This window comes from Aspergillus lucknowensis, assembly GCF_044049455.1.
Source record: "Aspergillus lucknowensis strain CBS 449.75 chromosome Unknown BJX67scaffold_3, whole genome shotgun sequence".
Taxonomy (NCBI): Eukaryota; Fungi; Ascomycota; class Eurotiomycetes; order Eurotiales; family Aspergillaceae; genus Aspergillus; species Aspergillus lucknowensis.
The window spans coordinates 1187887-1205602 of NW_027263547.1; the positions used below are offsets into that span (position 1 = coordinate 1187887).

General features: G+C 45.9%; 3 protein-coding genes across 3 annotated transcripts; 2 read left to right on the forward strand and 1 right to left on the reverse strand.

Moving 5' to 3' along the window:
- Nucleotides 1–336: 336 nt before the first annotated feature.
- On the reverse strand, nt 337–1710 carry BJX67DRAFT_389212 (5'-methylthioadenosine/S-adenosylhomocysteine nucleosidase family protein; the record flags this gene model as incomplete). Its single annotated transcript, XM_071034480.1, has 3 exons — nt 865–1710; nt 717–831; nt 337–394 (listed from the first exon to the last, which is right to left on the reverse strand). Exons 1-3 carry the CDS (start codon nt 1685–1687, stop codon nt 337–339), a joined length of 996 nt encoding a protein of 331 aa, XP_070890733.1. The 5' UTR covers nt 1688–1710.
- A 1974-nt stretch (nt 1711–3684) lies between these two features.
- BJX67DRAFT_377489 (male sterility protein-domain-containing protein) lies at nt 3685–4826 on the forward strand (the record flags this gene model as incomplete). Its single annotated transcript, XM_071032121.1, has 2 exons — nt 3685–4164; nt 4236–4826. The coding sequence occupies 2 exons, from the start codon at nt 3685–3687 to the stop codon at nt 4824–4826; spliced, it is 1071 nt and encodes a 356-aa protein (XP_070890734.1).
- Nucleotides 4827–5465: 639 nt separating this feature from the next.
- Nucleotides 5466–6662, forward strand: BJX67DRAFT_377490 (uncharacterized protein; the record flags this gene model as incomplete). The annotated part of the gene is made up of 2 exons (XM_071032122.1): nt 5466–5604; nt 5668–6662. The coding sequence occupies 2 exons, from the start codon at nt 5466–5468 to the stop codon at nt 6660–6662; spliced, it is 1134 nt and encodes a 377-aa protein (XP_070890735.1).
- Between the last annotated feature and the right edge of the window lie 11054 nt (nt 6663–17716).

A 17716-nucleotide genomic window follows, 5' to 3' on the forward strand; every position in this document is an offset into this window, starting at 1 on the left:
GAAACTGTAATTTCAGGGAGGAATAACTGTTGGAGACACACAGTTCCTTTTCATTGTTCAGAGTAGCTCCGAGAGACAGGACAGACCGACTTGCAGAGAAGCAAAAGGAGCCAAATGTCTCATCCTCGTTGATAGAATAGCCCACATCAGCATCATACGAGGATTGAGAACCCGTGACAATCACTGGATTGGGCCATATCGAAGGGAGGCGCAGTGGTAAGGGCTCTTCTTCATCGAGTGGGTGGCAGAGTCCATATAGTTTCTCATATCCTGCTGATCTGTTAGGAAGTAGCACAATCAAGCATGGACACGAATTTCACTTACCTTGGTCTTGAATTATACAGTCGAGCTGTACGAGAGACGTCCTCCAAGGTACATTTGACAAAACAACTTCCTGGTCTGTTGCTATATTTCGCCCGATTCTCTTTCTTAATCCCGTGATTTTCAAGGTGACGTACCCTAGGTCGTCCGGGGGAATATCATAACGCTCAACTGACTCGGGTCTTTGGGCCTCCCCTCTCACGGTGAAGTCGTCAGACCCAGTCTCAAAAGAAGCACGAAACCGCCCTAGTGTGGCGTTCGGGGTAGAAGGCTTGAATGTGCGAAGCCAATCGTCAAAGCCAGAGAAAGATGTGACCATATTGGGATTAGATACCGAACTTCCAGTGATTTCCCCCAGGTGGGAAAGATTTGAGGGTACTTCAGACGGAGTCGACGCTGCAGAAGTTGGTGGATTATTAGGAAAGGGATGGAAGTAGGAGAGCAGCTCCTTCGCAAGCGCTGCCGCTGCCGCTGCCGCGTAAGGTTGCCAGGCGTCATTTTTATGGGAATCTGCATAATCAGATATCCCACGGATCACAATACAGCGAAAGTTGTTCATGAGACTAGCTGCCTCCATCTCAAAACAGATTGCACCGTCGGACTCCTGGCTAATTTTATCTCGTTCTGCTGCGTCCTTCATGACTCGATCTCCCGAAGCAATAGTGCCGTAGTGCACAACCGGTTCATGCGGAGCCTCTCGCCGGGGTCGAATCACTGCCCTAGTTTTATCGCAGTCCGTGCATGTTCTCTTATGGGTCCTATGTTCATAATCAGAATGGAACAAAATGTCATCAGCTTGTGACGGTCGTCCATATTCGGCAAGTCTGGGGAATTTCTCCAACATTTGTGCGATGAAATCGACAATCATATTTGGTTGTGCTCTGTGAGTGGACCGCATAATAGTCAAAACCGATAACCATTCAGCCGGCGGAGGACACAGAAATCCTTTGCGGAAAAACCCGCTTGGGGTCTGCATCCCCAGGTCATACTGAACCACTCCGCCATGAATGCCGGAAGGAGTGCTGATGACCACATCCCCAAGTCGGATATCGACTCCTTCACGAGGCACACCACCCCCAATTCCGACCAGCAAACGGAGTTTGAGTGAAGGGTATGTTCGGGCAATATCGCGGGCGAGGGCCGCAGCCGATACCTCTCCCTGGTAGCCCGCCGGTAGGGACGCGATGGCCACGTTGTGGCCAGAGAGTTCTCCGAGGATATACTGGTTTACATCGCCCTCGACCTGAGGAAGTCGTTGGTGTTCCTCATCCAACATATACCTGACTGCGCTCATTTCCACCTCTAGTGGACATATCAAGGCCACGCTATAAGCATCGTGGCGCAGACGCTTTTGTCGACTCGCCATAGTACGTGGATGGCCGTCCGCACTTGCCGGTTTTGATTCATTCGGGAAAATATCGAGGAGGTTTCAGTTTGAAGGCAGATAATAGCGAGTGAGGCTGTGCGGCAGCCTTGTCTTGCCAGGTCATGGACAAGGCTGAAATGCGGGGCTCTCCGACGTCTGTATATTGGATTCTCTGCATCACCCGCTTACCATCCATCAAGGCACTTGTGTCCAAATTCCACCGTGAATTGCAAAATTGAGCTTGTTGGTTGGGTACAAAATGCAGCCAAACAACAACCAACTGCGGGCGATGGTCGAGACCTTGGGAAACATCAGTTGGTACATCTTCGAAGCCTGTCTCCATACCCAAAAACGACATCTTTCCACCCCCGTCGAAACCTACGCCACCTTCCACTTTTGAATTAGGTTGTTGATGGAGGTTAATGAGCGTTGTTCTTGTGGATCACCTGAGTGACTAAAAGGCATGTAATGCACTGCGCTAGGGAGTGAGGTGCTGTGTGTTGTTAGTCTACTGGTTTTTAGTATTGTAAGTAGGTAGTTTATAAGAATTACAATAAACTAACTACTAAAAATATTAAAAATATATAAGAATAATATAATACTTATAGTACTTCGTGAAGCGGATTCTTCAGCCGGGTGTGGATGGGTTGATGCCACAGGACAAAAACGAGGCCCTGGGGACAGCGGTTGACGAGAACCAATGAAGCTTAGCCGATTTCCTGCTCGAAAAAGGCGCTGATATCGACGGGTTTACTCCGCCTGGTGACTGGCAGCCAGTCGGGCCGCAGACGGCATTTGGTCAAATCCTTATGAGAATTTTGCGAGAAGCTCCCGCAAGCCTCGATCAGCTTCTTGCACTGGCAGCAAAACATCAACAGCAGCCGCACTTTATGGTGCTCCCGGATCTCAGCTGCTCAGCGCTCCGTCTCATTGCGGTGGAGGGGTTCATCCATCAGCACTATGAAATGAGCGGAATCTACTCAACCATGCTGGAGCTGTTTCCGGAGAAAGATCATCTCGAGGCGACCGACTGGCGAGGATTGACCGCGTTCCCGAAACGTCGTCGCAGTCAAGGCATTGCTGGACGCAGGGGCAGATGTCAACAGCATGGCGTTGATCGATCGAGTTGCCGCGGGGCCTTCTGTAAAGGACATGTTGTTTTCGCAGTTGTTTGAGCGTGCGAGGGCCACCGACTTCAGACCCAGGGCACACAAAGCTTCCTACCGTGCACTCGAGCACCTGTTGAAGTTCTTGAGAGAGGATCCTGCATTTAAAATGGCGAGGCGAAGTGACACGCTGCGAGCTGCACGTTGGGACCATTGCCTGTGCGCAGGAACGGCAAGTCTTCGACTACGTAGATAACCTTGCTCAAAGCCCGCAATCCCTGCCTCGCTGGACATCACACTCAATGCCACATCGGGTAATGGAATCTCTGGTTAGGGTCGGCAACAGCGAGGAATTCACCCATGAATTATCCAGATTCCCTATTCAGGATATCGCGAAATCCGTCCAGTGGGCTAGTATTGAGAAAGTGCGATTCTTACGGCATCAAGGGCTTCTGGTGTTGCGTACCATGGGTCTCCTGAATGATTATTTGGATAACTGAGTGTCGATGATATATATAAACATTTGTTGCAGCAGATCGATGAAGAGAATCTGCAAGGCACATGCGAGAGAAAAGGTCGCCAAAAAGGGACAATAAGATCTAGAAGATACAGTGGAGTTTTCCATAGTTCTTTATTGGGAGGAATTTAAATATGGCGTTCCTCCCTGCGATAGATTCTTACTTTTTCATCATCTTGATCATCTTCATATAACTGTTTTAGAGGTTCTAATAGATCGTTCTGCTTTCCGCTTCAAATACTGGCCGTAGCCGACATATTTTTGATTGGCCGGCTGCCAGTGGTAGGCGACTGCACTCGTACGGTATTGTACAGCTCGGTACGATTCAAGTACGTGATCGTGAATCCGAGCCCGTATCTTGGCCAGACCTTGCAATGGCGGATCAGACGGACTGGTATCGCGACCAGACCGTGTTCCTCGCCGGCGGCACGGGCTATCTGGGTGCATGTCTGCTCTACAAGCTCACCTTGCAAGCGCCCACGCGCCGAGTCTTTGTGCTCTGCCGCAAATCGGTCCAACATGCCATTGCAAAGCTGGAGGAGTTGATGCCAGAGCAGAGTGACGAGGTCCTTGACACCGGCAAGGTTCACTTTGTGGTTGGAAACCTGGATTGTCGCGACCGGGGGATGAAGCCCGCCGATCTTCAGTGTTTAAGGGAACAGGTCACAGTGGCCATCCAAGCAGCCACAGAGGCCTCGATCATTGCGAATCTACTCCAGGTCGTTCAGACAAATTGCCTGGCTTCTCTATCGCTGCTCGAAACCATCTGCAGCTTCCCTTTCCTCCGCACTCTGCTCTGTATTTCGAGTGCGTTTGTCAACATCTTCGTCCCAGATATGCTCATCAAGGAGGAGGTATATACCACCTACATCTGGATCTCGAAACAAAAGCAGGGTTCAACGCTCACCTGGAAGCAATTGGTGAGACTGGCACCTCGCTGCTGAGCAAACGCTTTCCCAACCCGTATATCTTCTCCAAGTACCTGGCCGAGAGAGCGACTCTTGACCAGACCGACACGCTCCCCTTTACCCTCCCGGTTGTCCGGCCGTCCCTGATCTGCCCGGCGATTCTCCATCCTTACCCTTCGTATGGTGTCGATAAGGTGACACTGGTCTATTCGGGCCTGCAGATGATCGCCAGCAGCGAATACGGAATCGAGCGGCTGGGTCGCGAGCTGCCGCCGGGCTCGTACATAGATGAATTGCCGGTGGACCTGGTCGCCAACATCTGCATCGTCCACCTGGCCAAGCGAACGGACAGGAGCCCCCTCATTCCCTCTTTTTTCTTCTTTTGCAAGAAACTCATACCCATGCTGGTCGAGGCGGCAGTTGTTCATTCGTATCGTACATATCGCCGCCGGCGGGGGTGGTCGGCGGAATGGATCGCGATGGTAGGACGGGCACTGGGGTACACCTGGGTCTCTGCATGTCCTATGCTTCGCCACCCCGCCTACTACCTCGTCCTGCGCGCCGTTGGTTCCGAGAATCATCCCTCTCTCTACTGGACGATCCCATAGATCCTTTTTCATCATTATCAATACGCTGGAGCATTGTGCATCCCAAATAGATGCTCGGACATTTGAATCATACCATGAGTAATGATGTGTGGCTTTATTTACAGTATTTCACGACATAATAGTACGTACAGTGTCATGACAGGCCCACATTACAAAAGCTGATGTGATAGAAAACCCATAATTGGGCTTGTCACACGAATCTTACATTAGTACAAGATTATTCCAGTTTATACAAAAGCTAGCAAAGTCGCACAAGCCAACAAAGCAAACAAGAACCGCCAGTGCAGACTCCAAGAAACTCTGGCCGAAGAGAGTTGAGCAAAAGGATGTTCCCTGGGCAAGGGTGGAAACCTCCAAGTCCCAAGTTCCGTACCAATATTCCCAATCCTCATTCCCAAGTCAAAGCCAAGCAGATCAACTGCCTGCGAAGTTTCTCCTGTTCCTCGTGGGGTCACAGAAGCGACACCAGGCCGAGGACCAAAGGTACTCAATCCGAGTCATCCATCCTGCCCACCGTCTCACATTCTTCCAGCGCGCGAGGAATCTTGGCGTCTATCCACGGACCACACTGGCAGGAATGATGGCAGCATTGATAGCAGGCATAGCGTTTCCGTCGGGAATGGAGTCGGGGATAGACACATGTGGAGGGCAGATTTTGCAGCCCAGGTTATCGCGCCGCTGTGCGCATTGGCCGGGGTGCGATATGTCCCAATCCAAACCCCGACCCTACTATGGGCTCTCCTGTACGGAGTGACACTTGGCTTCGGCATCACACTCGGTAGGAGCTATCCCACTTCAGGCGCAATCCGACACTGCATAACCATATACTGAGGAGGTATAGGATATCATCGTCTCTGGGCCCACAGATCTTTCCGCGCCCACGTCGCTCTCCGAGTCTTTCTCGCAGTGATAGGCGCGGGGAACGCCCAGCGATCGATCAAGTGGTCGGTTACCACGCACCGAGCGCACCACCGGTATGTCGACACGGACCTCGATCCCCATAACGCACGCAAAGGCCTGTTTCATTCCCATGTCGGCTGGTTATGGCTTCAACCACCAACCTGTGGCAGGGATGTGGACGTTTCTGATCTGGAGAGCGACCCTGTGGTCATGTGGCAGTACCGCTATTTTATCCCTTTGACAGTTTCCATGTGCCTGGGGGTTCCCGCCCTGGTGTCCGGGCTCGGCTGGGGGGATTTCTGGGGAGGAATCTTGTATGCCGGTCTGTGGCGAATGGTGGTTGCATACCACTGCACATTCGCCGTTAATTCCCTCGCGCATTGGGCCGGGCAGCAGCCATTTGGCCGGAGAACCACAGCTCGCGACAACACTGTCGTCGGCCTGTTGGCATTGGGGGAAGGGTACCACAACTTCCATCATGAGTTTCCCATGGATTACCGCAACGGGATCCGATGGTATGATTTCGATATGACCAAGTGGGCCATCCGGCTGCTCGCCACCGTCGGCCTTGTCACGAATCTTCAAACCGTCAGTGATGCGGTGATCCAGAGCTGCCAAGCGCATGACCGTGGTAGTCTTCTCGAAATCAAGGCCAAGCCCTCCGACTCTATCCCTCTCATCGATTGGGAAGATTACACCCGCCAGGCGGAAAGCGGCCGTGCCCTGATCGCGATCGCGGGGTTCGTCCATGATATCACGGAGTTTGTCGAGATGCACCCCGGAGGACCGAAGATTCTGCGGGAGCGATCGGACGGGATGCAACTGCGATGTTTCACGGCGGCTTCTTTCCCCATTCGGAGGCAGCGAGCAGCCTGCATGCGTGTATACGTGATTCGGGGTGCGGAAAGGCGGGTATCATCCGAAAAGATTCATTAGCACCATAGATATAGTTACAGCATGTTATGTCCTACTTGTCATGCTGTGCGTGGTAGCTTTGCTGGCCCACGGAGATTACTAAGGATACTGCTAGCAACGCTAATAGCTTATGATCCTATCTTTAAAAGGGAGAGATTACTGTACAAACCATCCAACTCCACGTGGACTAACTACTTTGTGACAGACTTTCCCTTACGACAAGCATCCAAGACTGCTAAGGACATACAAATAAACAGCACGAGGTTTATAAAGCAATTTTGACCAGGACCACACAGGAGGATACTAATCAAGTGTATTGGCCACCATTGGCTCTGGAATGAACGCTGTTACGAAGGTGAAAAAACAGTACATCCCCTGTCTTTCTCCACGGAACCAAATCAATAACCACCAACCAGGGCACCAATAACAAACAGGAGCTGAAACAAAGAACCCCTGAATTAGCGCCGGCGGAATCAGCCTCTATCAGAGTGTAGGGGTAAGGGCGTTTGCGCTTCCAGTTAATAATTAGCGCCGAGTTGCCAACACCAGGGTTGTTAGAGACAGACTGTCGGTTCCAATAGGTATCTGCCTGCATACTGGTCTGGATTGCACGAAAATACCCTCAGGATCAACCAACCACAGCCCTTGCGGGTGAACCGGGGAGAAAATCGCAGCCTGGAGTAACCAAAGATCTCCAGTTTTGCTCCAATCTCGAAGCCCCCAGTCCCCCCAGTCTCTGTCCTTCGCTACCTCCCCTCCATTTTCGCTCTAGGCCCCGTCTTTGAAGTTGCTTTCCAAGAGATTCTTTGGCACGGCCCAAAGTAGGAATGAAGACGTGCCATCAAGTTTGGGCAAAATATCCTTGCGTGTTTTGGCCATGAACTCCAGCAAGTGCAATAACTGCTCAGGTGTGTGTTGGACAAGGGCGGAAATTCGGTCGCTACTATACAAAGGCGTGATTCCTAAGACTTTTAATGGCTGTCTTGGACCTGTGGTTTGGGCTCCAGGCATTTTTATTACCAGATTGCAAGACAGCATCCTATATTGCACAACTTCTAGTTATATAGTCGCAACCGCTTTGCCAGGAAACTGCGCCAAAAATACGGTTGCGCAGAGAGCCCTCATGACGCACTTTCGTCGCCCTACCCTATTTTGCCCGTTTTCGCCCCTGGTCTTGCTGGTTTGCCTGGAATTCAGGTACTATTCAAAAGCCTGCCTGCTGTATTCTTCTATTCTCCCTTTATCACCTTCTTTTTCTCCTAGGAATCCTGTGAAAGAGGCCATGCAAATAATTCACCATGCTTCAAGTAGGGTTTGCTATAACAGGAGTGCTAGACCCATTCAGGCCATTAATCTCTTTCCCCATGTCTTTGATGCTTTGCCCTGCCTATTATTCCCCTCTATTATTATCTATCCTTGTCGTCCAACCCAATTGGAGGGCTCTTCTTCTTCCTATCCAGCCATGATAATTCCAGGAATGGACATAAGAATCCCTGCAGGGACAGATGTATTTAGAGTCAAATCCTATTAGTTTATCTGTAATGTATTCACCAAGGACAAGTACCCATGCAATCCTCCCTCCATATAAACTGGACAGGAGATTAAAGATCAGTTTATAGATAGTTGATTTAGCCAACCAACTACTAAAGAGTGTTTGCAGGGTAAGTTATAATAAATCAACCCAGGCTTCTATAGTATATTACAGTCTCTTTTATTAGCAGGTTTATATAGGGGTATACCTATTATATAGCCTAGACTCCAACTAATATATTATTATATATATAATCTCTCTATAGCCACCTATAATATAATCCAACCACCCAACTTATCTACAAGAAATAGTGCCCGTACCATCTATAAACTAGGAATCTTATTAAGTTATAGTATAGTAAACAAGTAAATATAAAAGCTTTTATTATACTCTTGCTATAGAATCATGATTAAACTTTACTATTATAATTACTTCTTCTTCTTCATAACCTGTTGCCCTCTCTTCCCTCTTCCCAAACCCTTCCCGCCCTGCATGGCTCCCTTCTGTTGCTTCTTTACTAGCAGTACCATGTCCCCCCTAGTAGCCTTTAGCACCAGCTATTTCTATATTATTCTCCTGACCTAACTCTCGCTCTTATTATTCTCAGCCCCTAACATGGCCTGGTTAGTATCTATATTCCCTTTACTCTCCTTATCGTGACTAGGCAGGCAGAACTCCTTGTCCTGGTTATCCTTGGGTAGGGATACCAACTAGATAGAGCTAAGCTTGGAAATTAGCATGCTTGCCCTGTTACTTGCCCTGCTAGTCACTCCTGCCCCCTCCTGCCCCTAAACCCCGTGTTAGTTAGTAACCCACCTTGATTTATTTACCATGGGAAAGGCTAGTTTACTCCATACCTGTTCTGTTGGCCCCTTCTCTTCTAGTCCCTGTGGCTTCGCCTGTGGTTTTGCCTGTGGTTTTGCCTGTGGTTTCCCCTGTGGTTTCGCCCGGGGCTATGGCTTTGGCTTTAGCTTGGTTGGCATCTCCAGTCCCTTCCCCTGTACTGCCCCCACCCGCATGGCCTCGGGCGTGGCCTCTACTAGCATGTTGGTACCGCCTGTTGTCTGTAATAATAGCTATTGGCAGGACCTACTACCCTTGCCATGTAGTAATACCTGCTTGTACTTCTTGCCTTGTATTTATAGTTAGTACTATACTATATGGTACTGTACTACACAGGCTCGCCCCTACCCATGTTTTTTTAACCATAGTTAAAAGCTAGGCTCCCATGTTTACCATGGTTAAGAAGTCTAGTTATACAAGGGGAACCTACTAGCAGCCTTCCTTCTACTATCTATGGATTGTAGCCAAGGTCCAGGGGGTCTCTAAATGTTAGGCGCGTCCATGGCTACTCGAAGGCAGCCTGTAGCTCCTCATCCACGAGCACCTTAACCACCATAATCTCGCGGTCTTTTATAGTTGCCTTATCTATATCCTCCTCCTCCTCTACTACCACCAGCGCCGCGGGCAAGGCAGCCACCTGCTTAGCCACCCTGCCCAGGTCAAGTCTAGCACCTACCTATAGCAAAATCTTGACAATATTATTCTATTCTAGGTACTACTAGATTATGTGGTCCTGGAACAGGACCCAGACCTTTTATTTCTAGACCTGCCTGACACAGTGCACCCTTCTAATTACCTGGAGTTGTATATTAAGATTAGGAGGTGACTTTAAGAGCATGATATAGCTATAGTTAGTATATAGGTTAAGCCCTAATATCCTGCAAGCAAAGATAGTCAATAGCACCTAACAGGTACTCCCTATAGAGTTAAAGTATACTACTACTACTAACCTCTCCTTACTTATTTGCCTAGACTAGAGGACTATATACTCCACTCTAAGCATGTTAAGAAATATCTCCATGACCTAGGCCACGAGCAGCTAACACGTGAAGATAATAAACCAGGGCAGGGGTGCTTGCAGCAGGACTACCTACAGGCTCTTATCCTACAGGATTCGCACGAGATATTATAGTTTGGGTGTCTTGCTAGCCAGGTATAATGCTTCCAACACCCTCGTGTTCAGGATAGTTATTAAGGGATTGTAGCTGGTATACAACTAATACAGGCTAAAACCTAGGTCTTGCTAGTATTATACCATGTCCTGCATACTAGTAGCAAGCAATCTCTATTATCTAATTCTCTTGGTGAATTTGTAGAGTCATGGACAGAACCCTAGCAGGCTAATAGCATGGAGGATGCTAATATTTATCTACCTGCTGTTCTCTAATCCCGAGAGGTCCGCGTCTGTGGTGGCTATGGTTGGAGCGCCCGTAGCGCGTAGTACCAGGGCTAGTACTGTATATATCCAGTCATGTTCTAGCTACACCTGCTTCAAAAACTAGAGTTCTACCATTATCACGCGGAGGGGCGGGATCTTGTTACTAATGCACCTTCCATCTGGCATACTAGGAAGTGGATTGTTGATATCATGCCCAAGATAGATCATCTTTAGGATTGGTGGGATAACCTTGAACCCAGTATAGGCGTTGAGTTGACCCTTGCAGGCAAGGCCCGCCAGCCTCCGCGGCAACAGTAGATACACTAGTAGGCTCTCCCCTGCTGCCAGCTTTTCCTCCCCTACTATATATTCCTTAATGCTGGGCGGTTTTATGGCCTTGCTATTACTATTCCATGCCTGGTAGTACATAATTGCCAAGTACCCGCATAGGTCTAGAACCTTGTTAAATATTAGTATTATCAAGAGGACCTACAGGTATGCTGTCTCCAGGGCTGTGATAGATTAGTAGACCTGGGTTGAGATTGTCTTCATGGCATGGCCTTTATCATATATAACATGCCCAAAAAGACTGGTGGCCATTGATTGGTATTTGGCCTGTTTCTTCCTGGTTTCCTGTGTGCCCCCCTAGTCAGCCTCCACCACCTCATCCTGGAGCCGGGCGAGGACTTTAATTGACTCCTGTGTGATGCTGGTACTCTAGCCCTTGTCCAGCCTTTTTTCTATTGCGTTATTATTGTTCTCCTATATTAGTTAGCGCGGGTTGGCCCAAGTGGCATTAGGGAGGAGGAGGGGTGGCAGGCGGGTTGTTTTTTAACTATGGTAAGGAGGGCGGGGTTGGGCAGGTGGTTTTTTACCCATGGTAAATAAAACCCACCCGCACCCACCCACCGAGCCCGGCTTATTATGGTTAAAATCAGGGCAGGGGATAAGGGACATACCTTGCGAGCGCGGGTAGGGCACAGCTATAATACTGCCAGGGCGGTCTCCACGTCCCTAGCCTTGTCCTTGATCTTTTTAGTCATGCACTTGGCCCAGGTTAAGTATGATATTACTATAATTGTCTAGGTAGTGGCAGGATTGGTGCTATTAAGGCCCTTGACAAAGGCTTTCAAGGTTGCTAGGTCATCAAGGACCAGCTTCTTGTGGTAGAACGTGCTTGTATGTTTGGATGTTCCATAGAAAACACAGGCAGTAATAAAGTTTGGGAACTACTCTTGGATTTCTATTAGCCAGGTATTGATTAGCCCCGCTGGTGCTATTACTAGGGTTGGCTGGTAGGGGCCACCCCCCATCTTCAGGTTCCATGTGGAGAGCGTGATATACGCCAGGGCAAGGAGGGTCTTGCCAAGGCCGCACGTGTCCATGATAAGGCTGCTACCTACAGGCCCAGCCTTCTAGGCTACTATCTAGGCCAGGCTAGTTACCTGCTACCTCTTTAGCATGGTGGCTGTTTTAAGTGGGAGTGGGATCTTTGGGGTCTGCAGGTTAATACTAAATATCTTGCATGCAATACTATAGCCTAGTACTACTATAGAGTTATAGCGCACCTGGCTACATACCAAGTCTATATTAATTGCCCTGCTGCCTGCCTTGTCTGCTATAATACCCTCCTTTGTCCTATTATCTATCTCCTTATCTATAAGGCTCCGCGCGGTGTCCCTACTGCCCATCTCTATCCCCTTACACGCGAGGAAATTCGCCTTGTCTACCACCTTGGTACCCTGCAGCTTGTAGACAATATACTTGTTCCTAAAGTTATTACTTTTCTCTAGCAGCACGTGGACAAGCTATAGATAGTCCCTGTGGGTAATTAGGGCCTGCTATAGGTTCTACTGCTAGCACGCGTCAAGGGACTGGCTTATGGTTTAGGTCAAGGACTTGATCAGCCTGTTAACCTCTTCAAGGTCTGCATCCAAGGGCACTCCCATACTATCCCTGCTAGCACTCTCAAACCTCGCACTATACTTGGCTAGTTAGTTAGATATTATCCTAAACATGTCCTCCACGCTAGCAATCATGGTCGAGGAGGGCATGGCCGCTAGTTTACCCAGGGCATGGTGGATAACTAGTATAGACAGTATCCCCTTCTATAGCTTGCTTGGGATCTATTTTTTGTTATATACCTGCTAGAAGAAGGTAACTAGCTTCCAGGCATGTAGGATGTCCAGGGGATGTATATTAATCTTCCTAGTAATAGTCAAGCAGGGGAAGAGGTGGGGGCATGCCTTTATTACCTAAAAGGTATACCATGCCATGGACAGGCTAAAGAACAGCTTTATAGTTACTCCGCTGGTTGTCTAGGTTGGTGTAGTAAGTACTATCGCAATTGGTTTGAGGATAGTGTCTTGGAACACTAATACTATAACTCTGGGGTTGATATAGCAGTACTTTACCACCTCCATGGCTGGTTGCCATCCAAAGTCCTTGGCCTGGGCCATACACGCTACTATCAACTAGGGTTTGCTAGAGGGGTCTACCAGGTATATATCCTATATCTGCGCGTTGTTTTAGAAACCAAATGCACTGGCTATTGTGGCCGTGTTATGATTCATCTTTAGCAGCCATGCCGCGTTGTAGGGCACCCTATTGATCCTAGATGGCGTGGTGGTGGCTGCAGGTGCTGCTGTTGTTAGCTATCCTCTCTGTTTCTTTGCCTGTTTTGCCTGCTCTGGCTGCTCTAGCTACTCTAACTAATCTGGTCGACTCTCTAGCAATGCCACCTTGTCCAGTTTGGGGCCTATGTTATGGCCAAGAGCGCTGTAGGTCTTGCTGGTGTTGTTATTATCGCCTATCCTTGTAGTATAACCTATCATCCCCAAGTTAGTGCGCCTGCTTTCTCGGCGAGAGACCCCCTCCCCCGCTGTGGCTCGGCCCGTTGGGGGTTATTCTTAACCATAGGAATTCCCGTGGCCCTGGGTGTGGTTTTTTTAACCATGGGAAATTTGGTAGGGATTTACCATGGTTAAAAACCTATGGTTAGGTTAGTTGAAGGATCCAGGCCCTTACCTGGAGACTAGAATTTGTTAGTTTGGTATTTGGGGTAATGGAAATATCATGGGAGGAGGGTAGAATAGTCAGATATTAACTTGCAATTCGGGAATTCAGGTATGTTTTGTTATTATATAAGAGGGTAAAGGGGTTGGATATCAAGTTATACTTTAGGAATTGGGTTAGGATTATTATTACTTTCATGGTTTGGGTTAATCTCTGCAGTATAACAAGAGATTAGTAGATACTATCTAAACTAAGCAAGAAAGGCTTGTCTTGCTAAAGGTAAGCATTATAATAGTTAGGGTTGCTTGGATAGATATCCTACTAGATATTTATATGCAGATTAAGAAGTACTTATTTATTTATATCCTTATTTACTTGCTATATTTACCTACTTGTTTACTTACTTAGTATACAGGATGACCTTTCTATAGCCTAGAACATATTATAATAAAAAAAAGCAGATTTTTTCAACTACAGGGAAGTTGCCTGATTCTTTAAGTTAGATATTTGCAAGAAGGCCTACCTTTATAAAGAAAATAGAATAGTATTTTCTAATTAGTTACTGCAAAGCATGTCCAACAGACTTTAACAAGTTAATATCAGGAGAGATAGGGGACAAAAAAGAAGGAAAAAGGGGCTAAAGGGAGTCTAAGAAGGATTATAAGGAGAGTTATAGAGGAGAAGAAGAGAAAAAAAAGGGAGAAGAAAGAAGGACTAAGAAAGAAGGAGACTAGTAGTTACCTGATTCTCCTAGTATTTTCCTATTTAGATAAACATAAGTAAATTACAAGTAACCATCTATAAGCAGATTCTTTCTTATTGCCTGTAATAGATAATATCATGCTTAATATCTACTTTCCTATGGTTAAAATACCCGTGTCTTATATATAACTATACTACTAATTATACTATTATTACCCTTACTAGTACTATATAAATATTTAAAGCTAGATTATACTAAACCATCTATAGAGGTAGAGGGAGGATCTTAACTCCCCTTTATTAATTCTTAGATATCAGTATATCCTACTACAAGTTATTTATAAGGGCGTGCTTAAGCATCTTAATCTAAAGCTATAATTAAGTTCTAGACCTGCTACTTCCACAATAACTACTATTATATTATATTCCAACTACTATAGCTATCCCCTCCCATACACGAGATGAACATGTCTCTACTCGAACCCCCCCACTTTGTGGCCTCCCCTAAATCCCTTTTACCCTCCCTCTCTAATTAGGTAGTAGAGTATACACCTGGTACTTCTAGGGAACTTTACCTATGCTATTTTAACTATAGTAAGGTTAAAGGTTAACCTAGTCAATCTTACCATGGTTAAAATAGCTAGTGGTTAATATTACCCCCTTTATAGTAACTCCTATTAAGAGGGTTGAATAACTCTAATACTAGTAGATCTTGATGAAATAGGAGGTGGGTAGTTATAGCAGTTAGATTTATACCTGCTTGCTATACATGCTTTGCTATGCTTCTACTATTAGAAATAGATACTATTCTTGAAGATAGGTTATTATTCTCCTTTTGGAGATTAGGACTTTCCTATAGTCTAGAACCATACACTCTAATCCCATGTATTTAGATAAGTCTAGGATTAAATACATTAGGTAGCTAGCCTGAAGCTTGCAATAGATGACCTGGGTTTAATTTAACTTAAAGGTCTAGAGGAACTGAAAATTGTTATTATAGAGCATTATTTTACTATTATAGTATTTTACATGTTTATAGATATCCTTATAAATATACTACTAGTATAACTAATAGACTATTATCTTCTACTACAAGTAGTAGTAGAGGAAAAGCCAGGGCTTAAGTATCTACTATTTATAGTAACAGGGTGTATCTAGCAGGTATTCTAGCTATATATCTATCTAGCTCTAGGTCTTGCTAGGTAGCACAACCCTCTCTAGGTTGTTAGCTATCTAGGGACTTGACTATAAGAAACCATCTTTAGTCTATGGGTTTGGATTATATAATATAAAGCAATGCCATATTAGCAAGGCTAATTTGAAGAGCTTAATCTAATACAGGTAAAGGTTTAGGGTCCCTATATCTTCTACTATGTAGATCTAGTAATACATAAGGGGATAGTAACCTGCCTAGGAGGCAAAGATACTGTTCAGCAATTCTGCTACTATCTATATATCTATTAGCAGCACCTCTAGGATAAGGAACTTTTTCTAGATTGCAATTATAATATGCTAGTAGTTCTATACCCCTAGCTAGAAGCACCCTAGAAATGGCTTAGATGTATAGTATAACTCACAAGTTAGGGCATCCTAGCCATTAACCAGCCTTGGGCGGCTTCTAGGGATATGGAAAAGGTAGTGCTTGTACTGTTGAAAGTCTATTAGGCCTCGTGCTAACTGTGTGTTCCAAGCAAGTGCTTTTAGCAGTAGCCAGACATGGGCTAGGTAGAGTACCACCATCTATCCTACTATCTGGGGGAGAAACCACGCCACTATATAGTTAGTCTCTATTATAGTCTGCTATTTATAGTACTTGGTGACTAGCATGAGCCACCCTTTGTAGAGATATATATTCTATTAAGAGGTAGTTGTATTGCACTATTTTAATATTATTAGCTCTAGCTATCGCGCTAGCTATCCCCTAGTGACATGGACCAATACTACCAACTAGCCAAGGAAGGTAAAAGCCTGGTTCTTATATGCTTGGACTCTGGCAGTACTTCATGTATTATTAATAATAAGGGGCCTGACACCCTCTAGCGGGCTTTTATATAGGTAGAGGAGTGGCTTCATGGTTCTAAAGAGTTGGTTCCATGGATTTGAGAGAAAGCTGTAGCCCGCGGCATGCTTAGTTAGTTTATTAACTAGAGCATTAACTAAGATTAGAGAGATAAAGCCTAGAAGCAATTCCTGGGCTAGAAAGTTACTTGTTTTCTAGATTAGCCCTGTAATCCACAAGCGTAGGTTGTTTAACTAGATTCTATCTAGCTGCTTGGCGTAATATAGGGTCTGGAGATTAGGTGATTATTAGATGTTAGAGTCATAGCCTACCTGGCCAACAAACTATATCCCCTAGCCCTTGATAGAGAGCCACTCATGCATAGCATATAATATGTTCTTTACCCTAAACTAATAATAGATCCTTTTGGCCTGGCAACCCTTATCTCTATAGCAGGCCTAATACTAGATATACTGCAGGTATGGGTGAGGTTTAGCTAGAAGGGCAAATTTAAGTAAAAGAAGGTATCTAATCTAAAGCTATTTGGTAATCTAAGAGATATATATATAGGGGTTATATAAAGTCAGGTTACCTGTGTTAATCCCTTGTATTACTATAAAGGCAACAAGGGTAAGCTAGAATTTTTTTCTGGTCATACTTATTGCTAGACTTACTAGGTAGCTAATGCAAAAGGCAAAAACTACCTTTTCTAGCTATTATTGTCCTGCTAGTAGAAGAAGAGGTATACTAGAATCCTAAGGACCCCTTACCCCTCTATTTGGGCTTGGTAATGGCTTTTTAAGAAAGACTAGATTATTATTAAGGTCCCTATCCATGTTGCTTGTCTCATGGTTACTAGTCTTAGAGTCTGTAGATACATCTAGTATATATAATCTATTATCTAAGTTGCTGCTATTGCCACCATGGCATAGAGGGGGTATAGGATGATTAGTAGGGGTAGCAGTAGCACTAGAGAAAGAACTTGGGAATCATGGTATCTTAACTATAATAAGGCCCTTGTAGTTATAGATAGCAGATACTAGACAAGATAATTAATATTAAGAGTTGGCTATATGGCTGTCTTTTTTATTTAGAGTCTATTACCAAGGTAATTCTGCTTCTTTATTATACTAGTCCCATGGACCCTTGGTAGACCAGTGCCTATACAGGCTAGGGCTAATATACTTGAATAGTTGGTAGAGGCTAGGTAAGTAATCTTTATCAAAGGTGCTATAATCAGATTGTTGTATAAAATAGGTTAGAACAGCCTAGATATATTCAAGCACACGTCTTTAATTATAGTCTAGTGGAACACCAAGGAGGGACCATTAATAGTCGCGTGGTAATAGGGTGCTTTGAAAGACCTAGCAGAGGAGCTGCTTTCATGTATATTTATAGGTAGTAATAGTCTAGCCTGGCAATTCCCAGAGGCGTGTGATTTGGATATTATCTGCCCGAGGGCTATGGAAGATCCAAGCAATAAGATCTGGGCTCGTGGTAAGAGTATGAATCACCTGCTTTACTAGCCTATTAAATACCAATAGAATTAACTCTAGGACCTGATTATTCTAAGTATAGACCTGTTCTAGTTCTAGACTACCTTTGCT